The 22,599-nt window shown below is 37.6% G+C and overlaps 1 protein-coding gene across 1 annotated transcript in view; it reads left to right on the top strand.

The window, feature by feature from the left end:
* The window catches only part of GAK (cyclin G associated kinase), a 65,297-nt gene that overhangs the window by 23,474 nt on the left and 19,224 nt on the right, over positions 1 to 22,599 (top strand). Inside the window, exons 12-22 of the mRNA XM_040089728.2 lie at positions 4,172 to 4,221; positions 4,308 to 4,456; positions 8,494 to 8,616; positions 10,398 to 10,531; positions 11,487 to 11,681; positions 13,820 to 13,937; positions 16,175 to 16,254; positions 16,616 to 16,809; positions 18,685 to 18,843; positions 19,605 to 20,075; positions 22,042 to 22,212. Coding sequence (XP_039945662.1) covers positions 4,172 to 4,221; positions 4,308 to 4,456; positions 8,494 to 8,616; positions 10,398 to 10,531; positions 11,487 to 11,681; positions 13,820 to 13,937; positions 16,175 to 16,254; positions 16,616 to 16,809; positions 18,685 to 18,843; positions 19,605 to 20,075; positions 22,042 to 22,212 — 1,844 coding nt within the window. The remainder of the gene's footprint in view (positions 1 to 4,171; positions 4,222 to 4,307; positions 4,457 to 8,493; positions 8,617 to 10,397; positions 10,532 to 11,486; positions 11,682 to 13,819; positions 13,938 to 16,174; positions 16,255 to 16,615; positions 16,810 to 18,684; positions 18,844 to 19,604; positions 20,076 to 22,041; positions 22,213 to 22,599) is intronic.

The following is a 22,599-nucleotide window of genomic DNA, read 5'->3' as shown; positions in this document are numbered from 1 at the left end:
GTGGAGCTTCTGTGCCTTTGACCAGTATTTATGCTTATCGAGGCCTCCATCCAAGTTACAAATGCCCTGCCAAAAAACACAGCTAAATGTTTTAAGGATCAGATCTTGACTGGTATTGAATGCAGCAGGCAAAACTTGTGATCTGTCTTCCATTGCTTTGTCAGAACAATCTTTTGCTGAAGAGGTTGTGGTGTAGTAGTTTAGGAACAACTAGCTGCCTTTAAGGCTTGCTTTTAAGGTAATTTTGTTTCTTGTTTAATATTTTATTTCATGGATGGTTGCATTGCACTAGGTAGTTTCATGATTAATTCAGTTTTATGAAGCAAAACCAAGTGGAAACAGATTGATGTGAATCTTAGTGCGATTTTTCTTCCTGACTTCTAAAAAGTAAACTGAAAAAAAGCGATGGATAGATATTTTTCTAATCTTGTAAGTGTAGAGATGTCTGGAGGAAGGTTGCTTATTGTTGGGGCAGTATTTTACTTAATGGTTTGTATGCTTACATTGTAGCTGTGCTGGTTAGTCTGTGGTTCTTTGTTCTTTATCATCTTCAGTGGTTAGTAAACAGAACATACTGTTGTAGAATTTTGTTCTGGATGTTAACTAATTTTTGTGAGATTAGTTGCCGATTTTAGTTTCATTGTTTTTATTTTCCTGGAATGGTCTTGTTTAATATTACTTATAGTTTTCAGGTGCATCTAGTTTCTGGCAAGAATGATAATGCCAACCATTATCAACAACCAAGTGCTCAACACAGTGAGAAGTTTTTAATGTGTAGTTAGAAGTTCTTATTTTTGCTTTGAAATTTATTCTGCAAAATCAGAATTCATGTCTTATTTGCTTAATTTCATAGAATCAAGTAGTAGTTTGGGTTGAAAGCAGCATCTGATTCTAACCCCTGAGCAGGGGGTGGGGGACACCTTCAGCTAGACCAGACTAATACCAATCTGCTCTCTTTCAGTTTAAAGCCATTCCCTCATATCCTGTCATTACATCTCCTTGCTTTCTCCAGTCCCTCTCCAGCTTTCTTGTAGGCCCCCATTAGATATTGTAAGGAAATAATCCTATGCCTCCATATAGAGACTAGAATAGTCTAGTCTCGTCCCACAATGAAGTAGTCCCAGTTTTGAGGAAGCCTGATAGCATCAGAAAAATGACTAAATGATGGTGTCATATCACTTTTTTTTGCTGAGCTTAATTAGACCTCTAAAAGCACACAGTTTCCCATGTTGAATCACAGGCTGAAAACACTCTATGTATGTCTATGTTTGCATGCTTTTCTCTTATCATCTGTCAGCAAAACTACTATAAATGAAATTTCTGCTGTTAAGGATATGAAAGGAAAGACCTAATTTGTGATTTTCAGTTAGAGGGTTTTATCTTGAAGTGCATAGGAATGCTTAAACAATGTGAAGGATACATGTTTTTTTCACCTTCTTACCATTTAAAAACATCTCAGTTACCATTCTGACACAAAATACTCGCTGAAAACAAGAGTACCTTGTGTTCAGTTCTTACTACTGAAATAGCTGTGAAATCTTCAGAATAAAGTGCAGTGAATTCAGGGATGTGGTGAGATGTTCTGGAGAGTTGTGTTGATTTTAAGTTAAGAGACTTCGTTTTAATTAAGACTGCACAAAAATTCTGAAGCTTTTTCAATGTAATAGTCACATACTTGGGACACTCCTGCGAAATATAAAGCTTAAGTTGGCTTTGCTGTGCTCTGTAGTTGACATACTGAACTGCACTCTTACATGTGTGTATGGTGGGATCCATGCTCCTAATGTTCCTTTTAATTTAGACAAATGTAAAAACCAAAGCTGAGTTGAGTGGTGTTGGTAGTAAGAAGTCAATATCTGAAAATCTTCCCAAGGGAATGGGTGTGAGTCCCATTGCCTTTTTGTTCTCCATAGTTTTGTGCCAGTGTTACAAGTTGCTGCTTAACCTTCGTGTTACAGCATTGAAGAAATAATGGTTCTGTGTTCTACAGCTGTCATATTAGTTGGTCCTTCATCTTGATACCAAAAAAATTGATATTAGAATGATTACCTGTTTTCTTGCTTGAAGCTGCTGAATGTAATCAACAGATAGCATTTGACACTTCCATCTATGTGAAGAACTACAATCATCACAAATTTCAGTAAGCAATTGTTTTTAGCTCTGAATGTAAATTTCTGCCTTAATTAGTTTGGCTGCAACAGTATTACCACCCAAGCTTACATGATGAAGTATGTCCTTCCAAAGGTGCAAAAGATTTTGAAATTGTGCCTATTTGTCTACCTCCTTATGCAAGGTTTCTCAAGGCTGAGGGTTTTGGCTTTTTTCAATGCTCTGTCTAGTGAGACTCAAACTTCCCTGTGGTTTCAGTTTGAGACAGTGAATCATTATCATTGCTAGGGCACCGATTATGCCACTCTGCATAAATACTGTTAAATGGCCTTGCATTCAGAAAATTTTTCTTCCGTAATCGAAAATTCTCCTCTCTCTATATCCATATATATTAAATATACATTTATATATACAATGTAAATTTTTAATCATTCCCTCTAACCTCCATCATTGCTAGCAAGCAGCAAAGAATCAAAAGTTAATCTTCCTTGGTGTTTCAAAATTTGAGTGCAGTATTCTAGGTCTGTTCTTCTAAGCAGTGCCTTAAAATTGTGTTGGGATATAAAAGTTTTGTTAGTGCCTCTGAATTAATTAAATAGGCATCATAGAGTTTTGATGACGTTTTGATATTCTGGAGTTAATAGGCTACTGAGATGTTTAAGTTAGGGATGTCTAAATCAAATTCTGCTGGTGAGATTTGTTCTTACTGTGCCAGTCCGGGAGTGCAGACCTGTGTAGTTAGTACTGAAGGTTGTTGGACTGCACTGGGTCACTTCAGTTTTCTTCTCTTGCTTTTTCATTCTGCTACATAGCAGATACCATAGAAACAAAAAAATAATAGTGGTCTTAGATTAGTTCATTGTTGACATAATGTGGATGATTAGGTAAAGGTGCAAGGAATAGACCTAAGTATCACGGAGAGTTTTTTTTGAAAAGGCTGCTCTTTTAAACTGTGCACAATTGTATGAGAGAGAGACGATTAATGATCAATGCCTTGCTCTCTATGGGAGTTCTATGGGAAGTGAATTTTCTGAATAATTATTTAAATGAGGAAAGAGATTTAGGTACCCTCTATGTTGAGTGCAGGTAGCTCAGGGAGCAGCTGCAGTGGCAGCTGTAGGTTGAGCTCTGGCTGGGAGCCTGAGGCAGGAGGTCAGGAATTGCCAACCCCTGGCACAGCAAAGGGCACAGGGATCTATGACCCAGCCAGGTGACTGGACACTGAAACACAGCAGGAGCTGAGGACTGAGGAAGACCCCAGATTTTGGCACCCATAGACTGAGAGTATAAAGGCTCATAATCTCCTTTCTTGGAAGTCCTTCCTGGGAGGCAGCAGCTCCAGCTGTTATTCTGGAGGAGTAAATTACTTAAAGCAACCATTGATCTGGACTTTGCTATGGGAAACCTTGGGTCCCCCTGGTAAGGAAGGAAACGTGGTCTGACTGTGTGAGTGTGGGGTGTGTAGGGAGTCAAGTGTGGCACCCATTGGCTCTCCAGCTGCCAAGGGGCTTCAGTCCTGGCAGTGACAAGTCTGGTGGTGTTTTGAGTGTGACTATCACAGTCCTTCCTGAGTGACTAGACTGGGAAGTGTTCTTGATGCTGTCCGTATGGAACTGGGATACTGGGCAGCATGCCCATCTGTGCCAGATAGTAATGCCAGAGTTACGTAATTTAAATTTTGATGTTCAACCAGTAGTCTTTCTTTTAAGCATCTTTATTAAAAATATTAATATATCCTCATTAGGCTTTCAAACTCACACCATACAGTGCATTTTTATTAGTAAGAGCAGGGGCTAGAGGAGTGGGTTAAAGATTAAAGGCATCTGCATGAAATTCCATAGATGATTTTAGTGCAGCTGATTTAAATGAGTAAGTGCTTAAACACAATATCTGTTCTGAAAGCTCTGCTCTTAAACTCTTGAAATGTGAATGTAACAAGTCTCAGATGGAAGAAATAAAACGTTATTCATGGTGGTGGGTGCCACCTGAGAGACCTGGCTTTTAAACTTAAGACTTGAATGGTTATATCTCCAAGTATTAACACCAATATATTCTCTTTCAGTTATGCAAAAGGAGAATTGGATATATCATACATCACTTCCAGAATTGCTGGTATGATATCTATATGTTTCTTAAACATAATTTCTCCTTGGTCTTAATATATGAAGAATTTCAGTTGCTGTTTGTTCTGTCTTCAGTGATGTCCTTTCCAGCTGAAGGTGTAGAATCTGCCATCAAAAATAACATAGAAGATGTGCGGTTGTGTCTGGACTCTAAACATCCTGGCCATTATGCTGTGTACAATCTTTCTCCAAGAACATACAGGCCTTCAAGATTCCATAACAGGGTGTGTATAGTTTTTGTGTATTTCTGTAAAAGGCCTTGAAACACAATGTTTTCATTATACCTTCAGCTTTTTATTGAAAAATAGGTTAAAGTAGGTTAATCAAAAAGATGACAAAAGAATAATTATAAACACAAGGTCAAAGAGTAACCTATATTCCCCTTGTCTTTGCTTTAAGTCTAAACTTAACTGGTAGGGACTAATCTTTAATCTTACTGACTAAAGTTTGCTTTTTCTAGGATAGTAATATCTTTGAAAACATTCCCATGTACCTTATGTGTTTCAAATTTAAGTGGAGAATAATTAAAATCTTACTAAAATGTCAATCTCTCCCATTTCTACTCTTTTCCTTTATCAGTGATATAGTGACCAGTTTGCATAACCTGTTCACTGGGGTTTCTCCTTGTCCCACTGCATACCATTGACGCCCATATGACCCAGGCATAGCTAACTGATTGTTTCCACCATCTTCATATTGTAGCTTAGCTGAGCTTCCATTGTTCTCCCTGGCTATTTCTCTGATACTAATAGGAAGGCATTTGCCTAATTCAGCAACGAGGTATTGAGGACATCTTGTTAGGTGCTGGACTTCAGTGTCTGCTCCTAAGTAAACCTCAGTCGTCCTGTAACAGTCTCAACAGTCAGGACTGTTACTGTCTTGTGAGTTGTCCAGCCCCTCAACAGTGTGTAGTGATCATGTCCCTTCCACACAATACTGTCTGCCAAGACGAGAGTCTAGAACCATTATTTGTTACATAGTAATAAAGCCTTTTGGGCCTTATGCAGAATCATCCTTAGCATTATTTCAATTATCAGAGTTGACTTAACATGTCAGGATGAGGTATATTTAATGTATTCTTTTAGTGCTGTCACTTACTTTTGTTTCCTTGTAAACATGATAAAGTATTGTTACACCTGAAAGAAATCATTACTGCCTCTTTGGATGAATGCAAGCAGCTTCTTTATCTGTATATGGTTCAATATGATGTTCAGGCAGAGGCTATTCAAGATGGAAGGTGGAAAAGCTTGATTATGTGGGAAATCTACTGCCTGATTATTTGTAGCAGGTACCTCAAAGCAAAATGTTCAGCAATTCTTTTAGCACTAGATTGCTGGAAAATCTGAGAGTGATGTAGTGAACTGCTTTATTTCACATCCTGTGAAGTGATCAGTCTCTGTTTATGGAATGATGAATTCTGCAACTGGGGATTTGCTTACCAATGGATTTTTTACTTATGCAAGTCTGAGGTGTTTATACACCTAGTATTTCTGATGTGTTGGTACTAAGACTGGTAATATGATCTTGGTTTTGTTGGGAGGTTACAGTAGGTCATCATTAGTTGAAACATCACCACTTTATTGTCTAGTTGTTTTACTTTGAAACAAACTGTAATTGTATTTGGAACTCTTACCTGTCTAGTCAGTATTGCTGGACATCTCAATTTCAAGCATAACTTAATTGTTCAGTGCTGGGTGAGAGCAGCCATGTAGGAACCTAAAGAAGCTTAGTTTTGTTTTAATGCCGGCAAAAGATGATTATGGCAAGCCTTTAAACATGATCAGAGGAGAACAGCTCCTAAAATTCTTAATTCTGGCACTTTAAGCAAACGTATTTATGAAATTACATATTACTGGTTTCTTGCTGCTTGCTGTCTGTATGGAACTTATACATATTTTTTAAAATCTTGGTTAAAATTAGTGATAGTTTTGAAGTCTTCTCTGCTAGTCTTTCTTGTTACAGGTTGCTCTGAGAGTTTGTGCACTATCCATCTTTCTGCTAATTGTTAGGACACTTAGAGCTTAAAACACAGCTAAAGAAACAGAAAGTAATGTTGTTTTTGTTACATCTTGTAGGAAGCCTAGTGTTTGACTAGAAAGTAAACAGTAATTAAAAGGACAAAAGTCAGTACTTTTTGCTTTTTTGAATACACTTTTTTTTAGGCTGTGTTCTGGTCTGAAGCTGCAGTGCTTCAATGTGATTTTTTTGCAGTGTTGTAATTCAACTTCAGCCAGCATGCAAGCCCCGCATGGCTGCTTGCTTATTCCTCCCTGGTGGAACTGGGGAGGGAATTACAAGGTAAAAGTGAGAATCCATGGGTTGACATAAAAGCAGTTTAATAGGTAAAGCCAAAACTGCAATTGCAAGCAAAGCAAAACAGGGAATTTATCCATCTTCTCCCATGGGCAGGCAGGTGTATAGCCACCTCCGGGAATGCAGGGCTCCATCATGCGCTATGATTACTTCAGAAGACAAATGCCATTGCTCTAAATGTTTCCCCTTCCATTCTTTTTTCCCCAGCTTTTTGGGTTGAGAATTATGTCCTATGGTATGGAATATTCCTTTAGTTAGGTGGGGTCATCCGTCCTGGCTGTGTCCCCTCCCAGCTTCTTGTGCACACCACGCCTACTCACTGGTGAGGTGTTGTGAGAGGCAGAAAAATCCTTAACTCTGTCTAAGCTGTGCTTACCAATAAAATAAAAGTCCCTGTGTTACCAACACTGTTTCCCACACAAATACAAAACACAGCCTTGTTTAGTTACTATTGAGAAAACTACTCCATCTGAAACCACCATGCACTACTGTTGTAATATTTGAGATGTACTGAAGCCCACATTGAATCGTGTGGTGAACAGGGACTTAAAAAGGATTTTTTGCTTAGCTTTTCTTTCTTTGCTGGTGACTTTACATAAGCTTGCACTAACAAAGGAATGTGCAATTTAAATCTCTTGCAAAGTGATGCTTTTTGAAATAGCTTTATTTTTTAATTAAAATACTAGAGTACAATGAAAAGCTGTAGGAGACTTAGACTGTTTATTTCAGGTGTTTTTCTGTGCTTGGCATGAACAGGTTTTTTTTGATAATAAGCTCAGGTAATTAATCTCAGAGTAACCCTTGAACTCTTTATATAGGAAGATGAGGTGCTGTAGGAAAACTTGATTACCAATATCTGGCAATTGCAGTTGAGACTAAAACCAAACAGAAATAGCAAATTAGAAATCGCAAACAGATGTGATGTAAAACCAAATAGAAACAGCTTCATTTGTAACTTGCTTCTTTGATCGCGATTATATCTACTCTAGGTGTTTCGAGTGCCCCAATAATCAAGTTTCATATACTGCATCCTTACTGGACAGTTAATTTTAAATATATGGATTCTTAGCAGTGAAGCTGATGTTTTGTTAGTTTTGAAGCAGTTATTGTAAATGGAATATTACTGAACAATTCGAGCTCTTTGAACAAAGGGCAAATAGTAAAAGAAGCCTGATCTTTCTGTTGTTGGGGTTTTTTGGTTTTTGTTTTTTGCTAAAGTATATATGCACAAATTAAATTGAAAGCTGTTTTACTCCTTGCTCTAAGGGTATTTCAGATAGTATTTTGAGTTCTTGATACTTCTTTTGCAGCAGATTTATAGACAGTGATGCCTTGAACTAGAGACTAGACAGTGTTAAAGGAATAAAGTAGGCATTTATTAAAAGGTTTTCAAAGGATAGAGTTTGGGCACTACAAGAGCCTAGCTGAGGCTACATCCAAGACAGACAACGGGTACCATGTTTTCACACTTTTATAAGTTTTAAGATCCATTTACATATTATTTGTCCAATTACAGCTTCAGGTTATGAAGTCCCATTCTCCCAGACTGCTCTCCTCAATTCGCTGTTGTTGATACTTTTGGGGCCTGAAGCTGCAAAGGTGTCCTTGGTTGTCAGGCTGGAAAAGGATTGTTTTGTCTAAGGAAACTGTGAGGAGAACTTGCTACTTTGTATGAAGTTCAGAGATATATACTAATGCAGTACAGAACCTGAAAAATACGAAAGCTAAAACTTAAGGCATCAACATAACTGAAGTTTTATTGCACTTCATCCTAAAAACTGGTGTTTACACTGTGTAAAACTACTTTTCTTGAACATCTTGCTTAATTTCAATGTGAAGGTGGCATTAAAGTGTAAAAATACCTTGTAGACATTTGCATAACCTGTTAGGTATATGTGACAATATAATACTGTTTCTCACATCAACTGTCTCTTGTCTCTCATTGCAGGTTTCTGAATGTGGCTGGCCAGCAAGACGAGCACCAAATCTTCAGAATCTTTATAGCATATGCAAGAACATGCATTTATGGCTGAAGCAAGACCAGAAAAATGTTTGCATTGTGCACTGCCTTGTAAGAAATTTATTTAAGTCTGAAGTTCTTTATTCAATAGGGCTTTAAATTGTGAATAAGAGTGCTAGTATCCATTTAGTTTGTGACGGTTTATGGCTTTCTTTACTGGAAGCCCTGGGGTCAATTCCTTCCTGCTATGTTTGTAGAGAAGTTAACTTGCATAAACTTTCTCCTTAGGGAAATTGGTAGGGTAATGTAGCCCTTGCTTGCTTGCATTTAGAGTGGAAGGCAGTATACAGGCAGTATTAAGGCAAAGTAGCCTTTAGAAGAAAAATAAAAAATCTCTTCTACTCTTTCAGTATTTGCTCCATTTTTTGTTCTCTGTGTGATAGATGGGTGTACACTGCATATCCCATTACTGTTCATCTAGAATCTCATCTGTAGCCCCAGAATTTCAGAAACTGACTGTATGATTTCTGTTTTACTTGCTTTTGCTGGCAGGAGATTGCTCTGTAGATGTCATTATTCTCCAAAGTGTTATTAACTTTGATATAACAAAAAAAAGAAGGCACTGAAACTGTCTTTAGAGCCAACTCATGTCAAACCTAGTGGGGGAAGGAATGAATTCAGAGAATACTTTGCTCAGAATTTGAAAGTTAGGTCACTCTTACATTTGTTTAAGAGAATAGCATGTGGGATTTTGACATTTTTGTTGTGGAGTAAAAAGCAAAACATGATTATGTGACAATGCTTTCAATGCTTCTGGAAAGCATTCAAAACCTGCCTGGTGATATGGTATAGCCATCAACAGGGAGTATCACTATCAGAGTCAAAACCAGGATTTGTTCATCTGACAGACAGTATCTGAGTGTTTTGTAGTGTTTTGCAAGTAAAAAGCCAGTTCATGTCAGCTCCTAAAAGCCATTGTAATTTTCAGTGCTGCTGTGAGGTTAGGCATCTAATTCTATATTAATGCGGTACTTCTAATACCTCGGTGTCATATGATTGCTGGTCGAGTAGGTAAGAAGCAGATGTGATGAATTAGCACCAGTTCTTGTAACATCTTTCCCTCAAAGTCTTCTGTTCAGGGTACCTAACTCATTCCTCATTCCGTTTCCTCACATGTGATGAAAACTTTTGTTAAGTACATAGCTTTTGTGCCAGATGTGATGTAAGAAACATACACCAGAACTTAAAGAAATGGATGATAAAAATTCTGTTCCATGTTCCTAGCAAACAAACCTAGAGAAGTCCTGTTCTGTCAACCATTATATCTTTCAAATCTTCTGCTTTTTATAAGACAGGAATGGATCTGTGGTATGTGTGTAGCTGCTATTCCTGCAGAAAGAAGCTGAGTGTTGTAATCTTTTTCTCTTGGTTTCTTGGCAAGCTATTAACACTTTTAGACAGAAGTCTAAAGAGTTTAGTGTGGTTTAGTTCTTCTTAATCTTTGTACTCCTATTTTAGCAGAAGTCTATGGCTGTCAGTCAAAAATAGCAGTGTTTCAGGTAGCAGCCAGGAAACAAATCTAAAAAATGAGTATTAATCACAATAAGGTAAAGAACATCAATTGAAAATTTCAAATAGTGTTAAGCTAAAGTTGTTATTCACATTTGAATAAGGAAGTAATATGTAGTATCATTTGTATGGTGTGGAAGTTAAATGAAAACCTTTCACACTCAGATACAAATGTCAAGTCAAATAATGGCACTAGACCTTGGACATAGTGACATTAAATAATGACAGGTTATGGGATACATAATGGGTTGTTCTTCGGTAACTTGAATAATGCTTTTTCCACTAGATTACTAACAAGGATACTTTTTTTTTTCCCCCCCTAGGATGGAAGAGCAGCATCTGCTGTTGTAGTTTGTTCATTTCTGTGTTTTTGTCGTCTCTTCACTACTGCTGAAGCTGCTGTTTATATGTTCAGTATGAAACGCTGTCCACCTGGCATTTGGCCTTCTCATAAAAGGTACTGTAAGGTACTGTTGAAACCAGTAGTTAATAAATTCTGACTATGGCATAGGATGTCTTTAGAAAGACAAATTATTTCAATAATTTCGGTGTTCAGACGTCTGTTTTTTTCAAGTATTGTGATGTATCATGAATAGAAGGTAGTTCTGAGTTTTCTGAGCCTGTAAGTACCCATCAGAAGTGGGTCAAGTATGCTCTGTGGTGAAGAAGTGTTAGGAATGAAAACAAGGATATGCAGAGCTTTTGAATGCTTTCTTAATTATAAAATCCTCTTCCACATGTGTAAGACTTATTTCATGTTTCCTAGTTTATTACAATAGGTTTTATTATGTCAGAACACTGCAAGCTCTGAGGGCATACCAGAAATTATTTCTGTCAATTGGGTAAAAATGTCCAGTGCTTTTTTTGTAGTGCATGCAGAGGTGACTTGCATGTACCTTGACAAATGTTTTAAGCTATATATTTGATTTAATTTGATAGTTCTTATAACCATAAAGTATGAATAACAAGCGATTCTGGTATTAAGAGTGTTTCTACAAAAGGGATTAGATTTTGAAGTGTGGGAAATAAAGTATTAGTTCAGTATAAATGACAGATTATGTTTTTGTACACCCTGATTTCATATATACTTAAGGGATTCTCCACAAAATAATATGTATTAATCAGGACAAATTCAAAGCCTTTAGGAAGATTTGAGTGATCCATTATGTTTTATGTCTAGTTTGTCTTACAAGGCATTATATGTAAACAAATCTACAGACCATTTTGTGTTATTCTATCAGATTTGAAAATCTGTTTGCTGGAGGTGGTGGTAAATGTTCCCACTGTTTCACTGTTAACACTTACCAATGCTCAGTGAGTGACTGGGTAAGAACTGAAGTAACTCGTTATGTGTTCACCTGTTTCTTAGAATTTTGTGCTCTAACTAAATGAGTACCTTCTGGTTTTGGCAGGTACATTGAGTACATGTGTGACATGATGGCTGAAGAACCCATTATACCTCACAGCAAGCCCATCCTGGTCAGATCAATTGTCATGACTCCTGTTCCGCTTTTCAGTAAGCAGCGTAATGGCTGCAGGCCTTTTTGTGAGGTTTATGTGGGAGATGAGAGAGTAACCACTACCTCCCAGGAATATGACAAAATGAAGTAAGTACAGATTATGACTTGCTCTGAAACGGCAACTTACGTTTTTCTGGATTCTGGCATTCATGTGTTTCTAGATTCCTGTAGTGGTTTCACGTTCGCCAAATTCTGGTTGCCAAATTTAGTGTAGTGTTCTTAGTATTTTTTTTTTTTTTTCTGTAAGAGAGAGATAAGGAGAAAAGCAAAGCAGGCTCAAGCTTAAAAATGAACAAATAGTTTTATTAACACACACTAAAAGAATGGAAAAAAAGAAAGTTGGGAAAAAACTAAAAACACAATGAAATTCCAAAACACTCTTCCCTCCCCCTACAAACTGTTAACTTTCCTACAGAACAAGGTAAAGAGACAAAACCTGTGATTTTTCATTCAGTTTCACCATTTAAAAATAGTCTTTCATCAATTCTTTAGGAGAGGAGTCTCTCTTAGAGTCATGGATCCCGCTGACAACCAAGAGCAGTTCTCTCAAAAACAGCCGCCGGGGGAAACGTGCCTTTGTGACCCCTCCCATTAGCAGGTTTCCGAGCTGCTTATGGGTCATGGGTCTTAGAATTTTGCATACTGGGGTGTCAGTATTTAAGATGAATAACTCCAAAAGCAAAGGATTCTTTATTTCAAGGAACAGAGATATCTCTGTGATTCTTTGATTCTCACTTCTTCATTGGCACAGAGGGCTTCTCATCTCTATCTCTGTTCAGGCATCTTATGGGCTTAATATCACTTAGTCCATCACAAACACCTTTGCTTAAATCCACACACAAATCTAAACAATCATCTCCCCAAATGCCTATCTTTCCTATGATTTAAAGGGGTAATCTACATATAGAGTTCATTTCCATGGCTCAATAAGGATGGAATGACAAACTCCTCAACCCCCTGTCTCAATAATCTTTTCACTCTTGCTCTATTGACTTCATGCTGTGTCTTCTCTATGTTCACTCTGTCCCTTTCTTTCCTCTCTCAGGGCAGGGTTAAACCTTGGAAGCTTCATTTTGCCAGGAAAGGGTTAAATCCTCCCAGTCTTTTTCTCTCTCACTGCAGCTCATGGTGTTAGATTTTCAAGGCTGCACTGGTGATGGGGGGAGAGCTCACGCAGAAAGATCAGAGATCAGAGGACCCGGGCAGTCCGGAATCATAAAAAAAACCAGGCAGGATCATAAAAGCCTTTTCAGCCCACCCCTCAGTGTAAATAGGGGCAGGCCCTGGCCCAGCCAGGCCTGTAGCTGGTATCAGGGCCCGGCCGGCAGAGCCTGCCCGGCCCCCCTTGCTGCAGCAGGTGGGGCCCAGAGGCACAGCCCGGCCAGGGCCGCTCCTCTGGGCCCGGCTCAGCCCGGCCCCAATCCCCGGCCAGAGCAGCGGGGCCCGGCCGACCCCCGGCTGCCCTACAAACAATGTCACCTTTCTCTCTGGCCAGAGGGAAGGGGCTGACCTGTGGGAAATCAGGGGTTTATATCGGTGCTGCCCAAAGTCACATTTGACATTCTCAGTGGTCGAAACAGATGCCAATATCCAAAACTAGCCTTCTGATAAGTCCCTGTCCTTTCTAAAGCAATTCCAGGGTCCTGACCCACATTTCTCCATAACTAAAAACTAAACTGTGCTAGCCCATGACAATTCCTCCGTGTCCTTTTAGCTGGTCTCAAAAGGTAAATTGTGAAGGAGGGTGTTAGAGCACCTTGGATCTGGTCATGCAGAACTGTGAGGGTGATGGTGGGTTGGCATGCTGGACACTGCAAGGCAGTAGCAAAACCCTCCTCTCACTCCATCTAATGTTAGAATGGGCACATTGATCCCCAGTATACTTGTGCTGAGCATAACATCCTGTCTCAATCGTGGAAACTGTAACGATCCCCCAAGCATGGCAGCTGCAAGATGACTGTTTATTAGCCCCTGTACACCTCTGGTGTCTGCCCAATTGCAAATGGTACTAAGACTGCTAGATATGGGTAATCATAGACAAGAAAAATAAGAGAATACTAAAGTCCTTATAACTTTCCAGCTACTGAATACCTTGGAGAAAACAGGTTAAATCTAAAGTAATACACTATTTAATTTCTTTTTAAACTAAATTAACTGTGGTTATGTGTTTTGTGTTGGTTTTTTTTTTGTTTTGTTTTTTTGTTTTTTTTTTTTTTTTTCTTTAGGGAGTTTAAAATTGAAGATGGGAAAGCAGTAATCCCACTGGGTATAACAGTCCAAGGAGATGTTCTCATTGTGATCTATCATGCCAGGTCAACTCTAGGAGGACGACTGCAAGCCAAGGTAATGATAAATTCAAGAGCCTGAATGGAAGATTTCCAGTTTTGTATCTTTCTAGTTATCTACTGAGTACTTTGCTTTTTTTACTATTTTTGTTCAGAGAAATGTTTGAAGTTTTCATTCATTTGTGAATTCAACCTTTTAAAGCCTTTTGAGTATGTCCACTCCTAATGCTGTACATGTAGATGCTTTTGTAAGCCTGGAAAGTACTTCAGTATTGATAATTGTTTTATTTGTACAGAAAGCCCCTAGTCAGTTTTTTTGAGGCAGCAGTTATTATCTGTGGTTGCACAGCAAGCCAGAGCTTTTTAATTCTGTGTATGCAAACTGCAAACAGAGGAAAAATATGACTCAGCAGAAAAGTGGAATTCCAGACACTGCCTGTACAAAACAGGCTAAAAAAATCCATGTGGTTTTATAGACTTTTTCTAAAGTTACGTTCAGTTTTTGTAGCTAATTTTCTTATTTGTCTTCTACTAGTGAGAAGGCGTATTTCCTTTTTTCATACAACTATGGATGTAAATATATTGCAAGATCACAAAAAACTTGTTACTGAAACCTGTCTTCAAATTTTTTTAAAAGATAGGCATGTTCTTTTTTTCCAGATAAGTAAGCCAAATTAAACTGGAAATCTATTTAAAAGATAAGGGGGGGTAGTGCAAATTTTAGAGCTTGGAGCTTTGTGGAAGTTGATCAGCCAGTTTTTCAGCCAGTTTTGGTACATGTGGGACATACATGTGTATTCATACATAAATGATGCTAATTTTCCCTCTAGGTTTTTTTCTGCTTTGTGAGTAGGAAGGTATTAAATCTTGTCATGCTGTAGAGGTTCAACAGGACCTTCCAGAACATCTTAAAACTAAAAACTCAGTGAAATTTCTTAGTGCACAAAAAACCCCTACTATATGGTTCAAGGTCATCAGGAGAAAGACATAAAGCTGACAATTTATCCAAGGTTAGGTTATACTCCTTGTACTACTCCCTTTTATTCATGATAGAGTTTCTTTGATGTGGTTTCTCTGGCATTTATTCACTGATAGAAAAGACAAAAATTTTCTCAGCTGTCAGCTATAACTCATGGTACATCAACCGTGTGTGTGATGATCTGAGTTTGGAGGTTTGATGGAACAATATTCAATGTGTCCTCAGTTTTATGTGCTGTAAATTGCCCCCTGAAATTCTCTGCAGATCTCTTACAGAGACTAACCACCACATTTCAAGATTTTTCCTGTGTTTAGAGCTGGGCATTGTGAATGTCTTCTACTTTCCTAGTTTGAGAGACAGTTTAGTTTATCTTCTAGGAAAGTGATGGTATGGATGGAAGAATCAGAGAAACTCTCTCCAGTATGTCCATGTCTCTCTTGTACTAAGGAGCCCAGCACTGGGGATCACAATTATAGATGAGGCTTCACTGGGGCTGAATAGAGGGGAAGGATCAACCCTCCTTAATCTGTGGCAATGCTTTTTGTATTATGTTGTTTCTGGCTATGATGTTTGGTAAATGCTCATTTACATGGAAAGCTTTCATAATTCAGTCTTATATATTTTCTGGACCATTACTGTATGACTTCTCTGTGGGGGTTGGCAAGACTATTTCACAGGTGTTGTGACTAATGCTAGGAAGCAAATACAGGCTACATTGATCAGTGAGCTGTAATTTGAATTTGTGCAAGATCAGGAGCTCCTTGAATATTCTATGGTAGCATTTTCTGTCTGGAATGAATGGATGACTTGAAGTTGAACAGAAAAGAGCTCTTTCAGTGCCTTCTGAAGTGTCCTTTTAAATGTGCTACATTTAAAACTGTTTTAAAACTATTCCTTTTTATGTGACGTACATATATTTCTTGCTTGGCATGATAAATTTTTCTGAGCATATGTTGTTCAGAAAAGGAGCAAGGGTCATACAGTTTTAGCCTCCAGAGCAGGATCTGGAAATACTTTAGACTTTGGTAGTCTGTTTTGAGATTAGTGATGACATATGTCTGCCTGAAGGTCTTTTGGTTTGTTCGTGCTAGTAATAGATCTATTTATGTTCTGTCTAAACTGCATTTAAATCTTTCAAGATAAAGTATGCTTGTAATTAAATGGAAATAGTTGTAATTAAATAGAAACTTTTGTAGCAAAGCAAATACTTCAAAATATTTTAATACTGATAATTCTTTGCATTATTTTGAAGGCACAGTGCTGTACATACTGTTCATTTGGATTTGTACATTTTTCCTGTTTCTTGTTTTCAACAGATGGCTTCAATGAAGATGTTTCAGATTCAGTTCCATACAGGCTTTGTGCCCCGAAATGCCACTACAGTGAAATTTGCCAAGTACGTTGACACCTTTTTGTAGGAGATTGGGAGAAGTTTTTTTAGAAACTGCTTAACCTGCCAAACATCAACATACAGCAGGGAGAAGAAATATAGTCAGTGCAGGAAGTAGATGACTTTGATTGTAACAAGAATTTTTTGTTTACTCACCTTAAGGAAACTAAATGTTTTGTTCATGATACCAAAAAAAACCCCCAACCCCATCTATGTACAAAAATACCACGTCTTAAAATGGGAAAAGTAAACAAATATAGCATTTTTAATGTCTTATGCTATTTGCTTTGGAGTTTTGTTTTGGACTGTAGTAGATCTGTTCCAGTTAGCTATCCGTATTAAGCAACTTCTTGCTGTGTCTTTACAGATATGATCTGGATGCCTGTGACATACAAGAGAAATACCCTGATTTATTTCAAGTCAATCTGGAAGTTGAGGTGGAGCCCAGAGATAGGCCCAGCTGTGAACAGCCACCTTGGGATAACATGAATATAAAGGGATTGAATCCCAAGATCCTCTTCTCCACCCGAGAGGAACAACAAGAGATTTTATCAAAATTTGGTAATGAATCCCTTGAAAAACTAGAGAATGTGGAAAAGTTTTCAATGCACTTAGTGTTTGAGGCTTTTGTTTAATTTTTGATGTTCCATTAATTGGAAGAAATATAAAAGTGGTTTTTTTTCTTTTCTTTTTATAAATATCAGTTAAAAATATGCATTGTGAGGAGGAGCTTAAGCTGTCCTCCAGTAATGGATTATAACAATACCTGTCTCACTTTCACTATGCTTACATGTGCTTGCTTTAAAGTTAGGAATATGCCATTTGCAGGGAGGGACTACTAGCAGTCAGTATTTGTAGGCACAGTATCTTGAAAGGGATTTATTTGGCTAAACTGGCACCATCATTTCACTTAAAATTATGTGTTCACTTAAAATTGTGAGCATTCCTCACAAATGGTTTTAGGTAAGAATGCTTTTATCGACATTCTTATGCATAGCCATGTAACATTGTAATTAATTTCCTGAACTTTTCTTAATATGTTCCAATAGACTTTATTTTATTAATTCTGTGTATTTGGTTTCAGTTTATACTGAAATATATTCAGTGTATTTAGTTTCAGTTAATACTGTTCAGTATCTTTCTTCTTCTCCTGGTATCGGTGATTATCTTTGACATTTTCATTCAGGCTCTTAAACCTTCTGTGTTTTGAGGATAAAGAAGGTGATGAAGATTACTGTGGTGATTTTAGTGATACGTGAGATCTCACCCTATGCTGTTAATATGGTGCATCTCAAGTACATTTCTTTTCATACAAGATAGTTGCTGCTGGCCTTTTTTTTCTTTTAAGCAGGATGTATGTTGTTTGTGTAATGATTTAGGCCATTTTCTATTTAACTTAGCTTAATCCTACTGTGAACACAACTGTGAGCTCTATAGCTAAGGTGTTTAGCTTTACATCATCGATGATCTCATTTTCTTAAGTCACTTCCATTTTCTGGTTGATACAAGAAATGTAAGGATTTCAAATTACTCTGAAAGTACTTCTTAAGATTGATGGGAAGAGAACAGGACAAAAGTAAGTGCTGTGAACTAATTAAAAAAAAACCCTTGCCTTTAAAATTGAATTCACTCTTTCATTAGTCATGATCTTTTATGTATGTTTACTGAGACAGACTATTTTTTCAGCATCTCTAAGCTACAACTGAGAATGTGGAAGGAGAGTGGGAAAGTGCTCTACTGTATTTAAATTTAGACAAATAGGTTTCTTCTGGGCATACATCCATTTTTTTTCAAACAGTGGGTGGATATTGACTAATTTAGGAAGTCTTCTTCATTTGCCCTGAAGAAACTTTCCTTTGAGAAGTGATACAGCAGTAGGTAGCTGTGCAACTGAATCTTACACAAGAATCACTTTATACCTGATTTCAGTAAAAAAAGAAATATAAGAAGCAGGTAATAGCAGCATACAGTGTATTAAACCCTTTGTGATGTTTTTTAACCACCCCATGTTCTTCACTGGCTTTGCATATTCTGGATTTTTCTACAGCTGCATTTGCATTTTCTGGTATTTTGTCTCTTAATGCAGATACTGTTCATAGCTCTTGCATGTTTTAGGGGATGATCGGTACAAGTGAGGTGTTAATTACATTTTCCTATGAATGTAAATAGAATGCTTGAGTGTAACTATGATTCTGATTTAATGTCCTAGCTCAAAACAGGGTTTTACCTTTTTTTTGCAGTTGAAAAGAAGTTAATGATAATTTCAAAGAAAATTTCAAAATTTCAGAAGTGGGGGCGGGAATATGCATTTGTGGAGCAATAGATTGGAGATAATTGTCTTCCTATAGCAGTCAGCCTGAAAGATAAGTAACAGCTGCCATGTGGATAATTGAGAAACTTCTCTCTAAGGGCTCTGGCTTAAATTCTGTTTTATAGGGAAACCAGAGTTGCCTAGACAGCCAGGTTCAACTGCACAATATGAAGCAGAGGCATCTCAGCTGGAGCGGTCTTCAGAAAGCGCACCTACTGATACAGAATCCCCACAGAGCACTAGTACTGATGCAAACAACTTCTTTCATTCTCTGGACTGGAAAGGTACAGGTTTTCCTCTGAAGCCAGTATGTGGTTTATGTTTGTCTTATATGCCTTCAAGTGAATGCTTAAGCCTTCTTAGGCAGCAAAAACCTCTAATTCACTAACCATGAGTAAAAGCTATTTAAAGAGTGAGCTCTGCAGAATTACAAGTGGTTGTTCTGCTTCATTTGGATGAACACCAAGTGAAGGGGTTTGGTATTGAGTATAACTTAAATGCCGAGCTAAATTTTTCTTTTTCTGTAAAAATCTTAACCTTAAAGGTCTGCAAGGAAGCTTTTCACTCCCACAGCCCCTTTTTGGCTGAGGAACAGAGGGAACAAAGTAGACTAGCCAGTGGGGTCCAGATCAGTAAGTAGGACTAAAAAAATGTAATTTTATAGCACGTGTGTAACTCCTTTTTCTGGGTGCTGCTTTGTTGGTGAAAATGTCAGCAGTTCTTAATGCTTTTCTTGAGTGCAGCAGTTACTGAGAAGCCTTGTAAGCTCTAAGAGACACAGTGATCTGAGGTGAATGTCCGAGACAGTCTCATTTTGAAAAAATTCATAATGCCTATCTTTGTGGAGTGGCAAATACGGTTGTCAGCTGTTGCTTTTTCTGCCCTGTACAAAGACGTGGCAGGCAACATGTAGTTCCATTTTCATCAATTCTTATATTAATTTTGTTATTTAGGAATTAATTATAGGATGTCACCATAAAAGTTTCTCTTACCCTAGTCAGAAGAATAACGCTGGTTATTTAATTTTTTTTTTCCCCTATTCAAGAAGGAAAAACTCCAGAGAGTGGAATAGAGGACAATTCACCTAAGAATGATCCTGTTCAGCTATCTAGTAACAGGGAAGAGAGTGATCCTTCAGATGAGGAGTTCCCGACATTTCCAGATGAAGGAAGTGCAGTAACTGTTGATATCAAAGACTCTTCTCCAGAAGGAGAGTTACTTTTTGAAGCCAGTTTTGAAGCTCAATCTACGCCATTTCAAAAATCTCTCCCTGAAGAGAATGTAGACTTGCTGGGACTAGACTCTGATACTTCAGCAGAACAGAAAAAACCTATCTCAGAAATAAACTCTTCATCAAGTAATGCAGACTTGTTGAACAATCTGTTTGTGAGTAGTGTGTCACAGGTTTCAAATGAGCCCACTGGAGACCTTCTTGGACAAGGAACAGATTTCTTTTTCAGCAGTCAGTGTCCAGCTGCTACTCAGGGTTCATCTTCAGCAGCAGCCATGTCTTCAGGTATGTGAGTTTAATATCAGTACTTGTCACCTGGGCAACACATGAAAACTACAGTTTGCATTGTGCTTAGAAAATAAGTACTGTGTTTCAACAGTATGGAGAAGACATGTCCATCTGTAGAAAGGCTATGAATAGAATAGGTGTTATTTCTGCATGAAGGAGAGAAATTCCTGTACGTTATCCAGGTATTCTGTTATGTTGCCAGTATCCTATTATTAACTTTAAACTCTTGTAAAAAGAAAAGTATCAAATTTTGAATTTAAAGGGACTTTAGTATCTTAAAGAATTCTTAGCTTTCCCATAGGAATGTTGCATGCTAGATCGTTTTCTAAATCTATAACTTTCCATGTTAAGGCATAGGATTGTCGTAACTTGAACTTTATGTAAAGCAATGGCATTAGATGTACATAACTGTGCTGCTTAGGTCAAATGTCTGCATGGGATTTTTAAGTGTTAATCATGTAAGAGTGCTGAGCAACTGGAAATCGTGTAGATTATTGTTCAAACCACTAGGATGATGATACTGCTAAAAGATGTTTTCTTGCTGGTTTGGCAGGTCATTATCCTTAAAGAGAATGCTCTGTAGTGCTGTCTATTTGGTATTTAAACAAGGTGTCTTAGTTCAGACAGCTGTTCCTTTTACCAGTGGATACTCATCTCTTCCTTATTTTTTGGGAGTAACAATTCTCTGCCTAAAGTTAATGGTAATATTTCTGGGAATATTAATCTCATAAGCTGGGAAACCATTACAAGATTTTGTTTGTTTGCACAAAGATAATTCATAGGTACTAGAAGCTTTAATCTATAAGCAACTAGAAGTTTTTTTACAGATCATTAGGATGATTTAAGGTATTTTCTTATTTTGAGACTATTCACTATTGAGCTTTGTTACTGTGGTCAGGGAAGAATAATTTTAATTTACCATTTTTACATAGGTAGAAATCTATAAAAGGGAACATTTATTACATTATCTTTCTTTAATGTCTGCTGCTTGAAACACTTGAGCAGTAGTCATGTATATATATCTCATTCTTGTAGTCAGTCTTATTCAATGTATTTCATCGAATTGTATTAAGAGAGATAATTGCAGAAGTGAGAATATTTGGCCACTGTTGAATTTTGGCTTGCACGACAAACTTATACTTGAGATTTTGTTTACATGTGATGCTAGAGTAAACTTGCTTGCAATGTTGTTGAGTCCTATACAGTGTGGTCATTACCTGAGGATGTGTTGAGGTATTATAGCAGGATTATTCCTTCTCTTCAGCTTCTGAGTAAATCTGGCAGGAGTCCCTGGGCTCTTGAGGGGTTTTGACCCTAGAGGGCAGCAGAAACAGGAAGATCTAAAGCCATGATTCCAGCTGACCGTCACGTGTTACTCCATGCTGACTATAAATACTCTTCCAGTTAGTTTTTTCTTCATTGGGATCACTAGAGACCTGCTGAAGTCCTACTTCTACTGTTTTTCATTCTTGGGTTGACGTGCTTTCTGCCCCAGAATCGCCAATGCCTTCAAGTCTGAATGGTAGTATGAATGTTTCACTTTGTATTCTTTTTAATGGTATAATAGTTCCTTTTCTTGAAATCTGTTGTGGATTTGGCATTATGGAGTATTTAACAAATGTAATTCTTCTGTGTGTCAGATGGTCACTCAAACTTAAGATGTGTCTTAAGTGGATGAAATTAACAATGTGTTTGAATTGTATGCAGTCTTGCTGCTTTTGTTAGAAGATATAACTGTTGATATTATGTCTGGCTGAGATCCTTTTTTTACCTTGTGAAAATTCATTTGTCTAGAAGAAAGAATAGGTGGTTACTCTTTGCCACACAAAATGCACAGAAGGCTGCTGCAGTTACTAGCATGATCTTTGCTTTTCATCTGTGCCCTCAGAGGAGTAAGGCTTTTTCAACTTCATTTATTCTACAATTTGTCATGAGATAATTTTGTTTTCTCCTTCTTTTTTAGCCGATCCATTTGACCCATTCACAATGTCATCAAGTTCAGATAATCAAGCCCTGTCTGGTCCAGACCTCTTTGGGGACTTCCTTAATCCAACCTCAACATCTACAGCTAATACAGTTCCTTCTACACAAAGTTCACTTCCACCTTCTTCCAGCTCAGATTTCTTAAATTTAGGTAAGTGTGCCTCTGGTGTTCTGTTTCTCAACAGTTTCTTCTCCTCTGTGCATTTGTCTTTCAGCTTAGTGGATTAGTGTCTTAATAGATCCACTTGCTGTGATTGCTGTTTTAATTACCTTTGTACTCCAGAAGTACAAATGCAAATGCACCAAGAGGCAAATGTTTTCTGTATAATCTCCTACTATTATTTATGATGTGACAGGATTTCTAGTATTGTTAAGCATATGTTAGGAGTTGGAGTTTCCTCTCAATCTAATAACTGAGGTACCCAAACATCTGGATAGTATGCAATCTGTATTCAGATTTTAAAAGTTTTCTGGGAACCTTGGAAGAGAAATGAGCAAGTCAAGTTATAATATAGCCGATTCTTAAAGTGCAGGCTGA

The sequence above is a fragment of the Hirundo rustica genome, chromosome Z, assembly GCF_015227805.2.
Source record: "Hirundo rustica isolate bHirRus1 chromosome Z, bHirRus1.pri.v3, whole genome shotgun sequence".
Classification (NCBI taxonomy): domain Eukaryota; kingdom Metazoa; phylum Chordata; class Aves; order Passeriformes; family Hirundinidae; genus Hirundo; species Hirundo rustica.
Note: the sequence above shows the minus strand (reverse complement) of the source record. Positions and strands in the feature narration are given on the sequence as shown.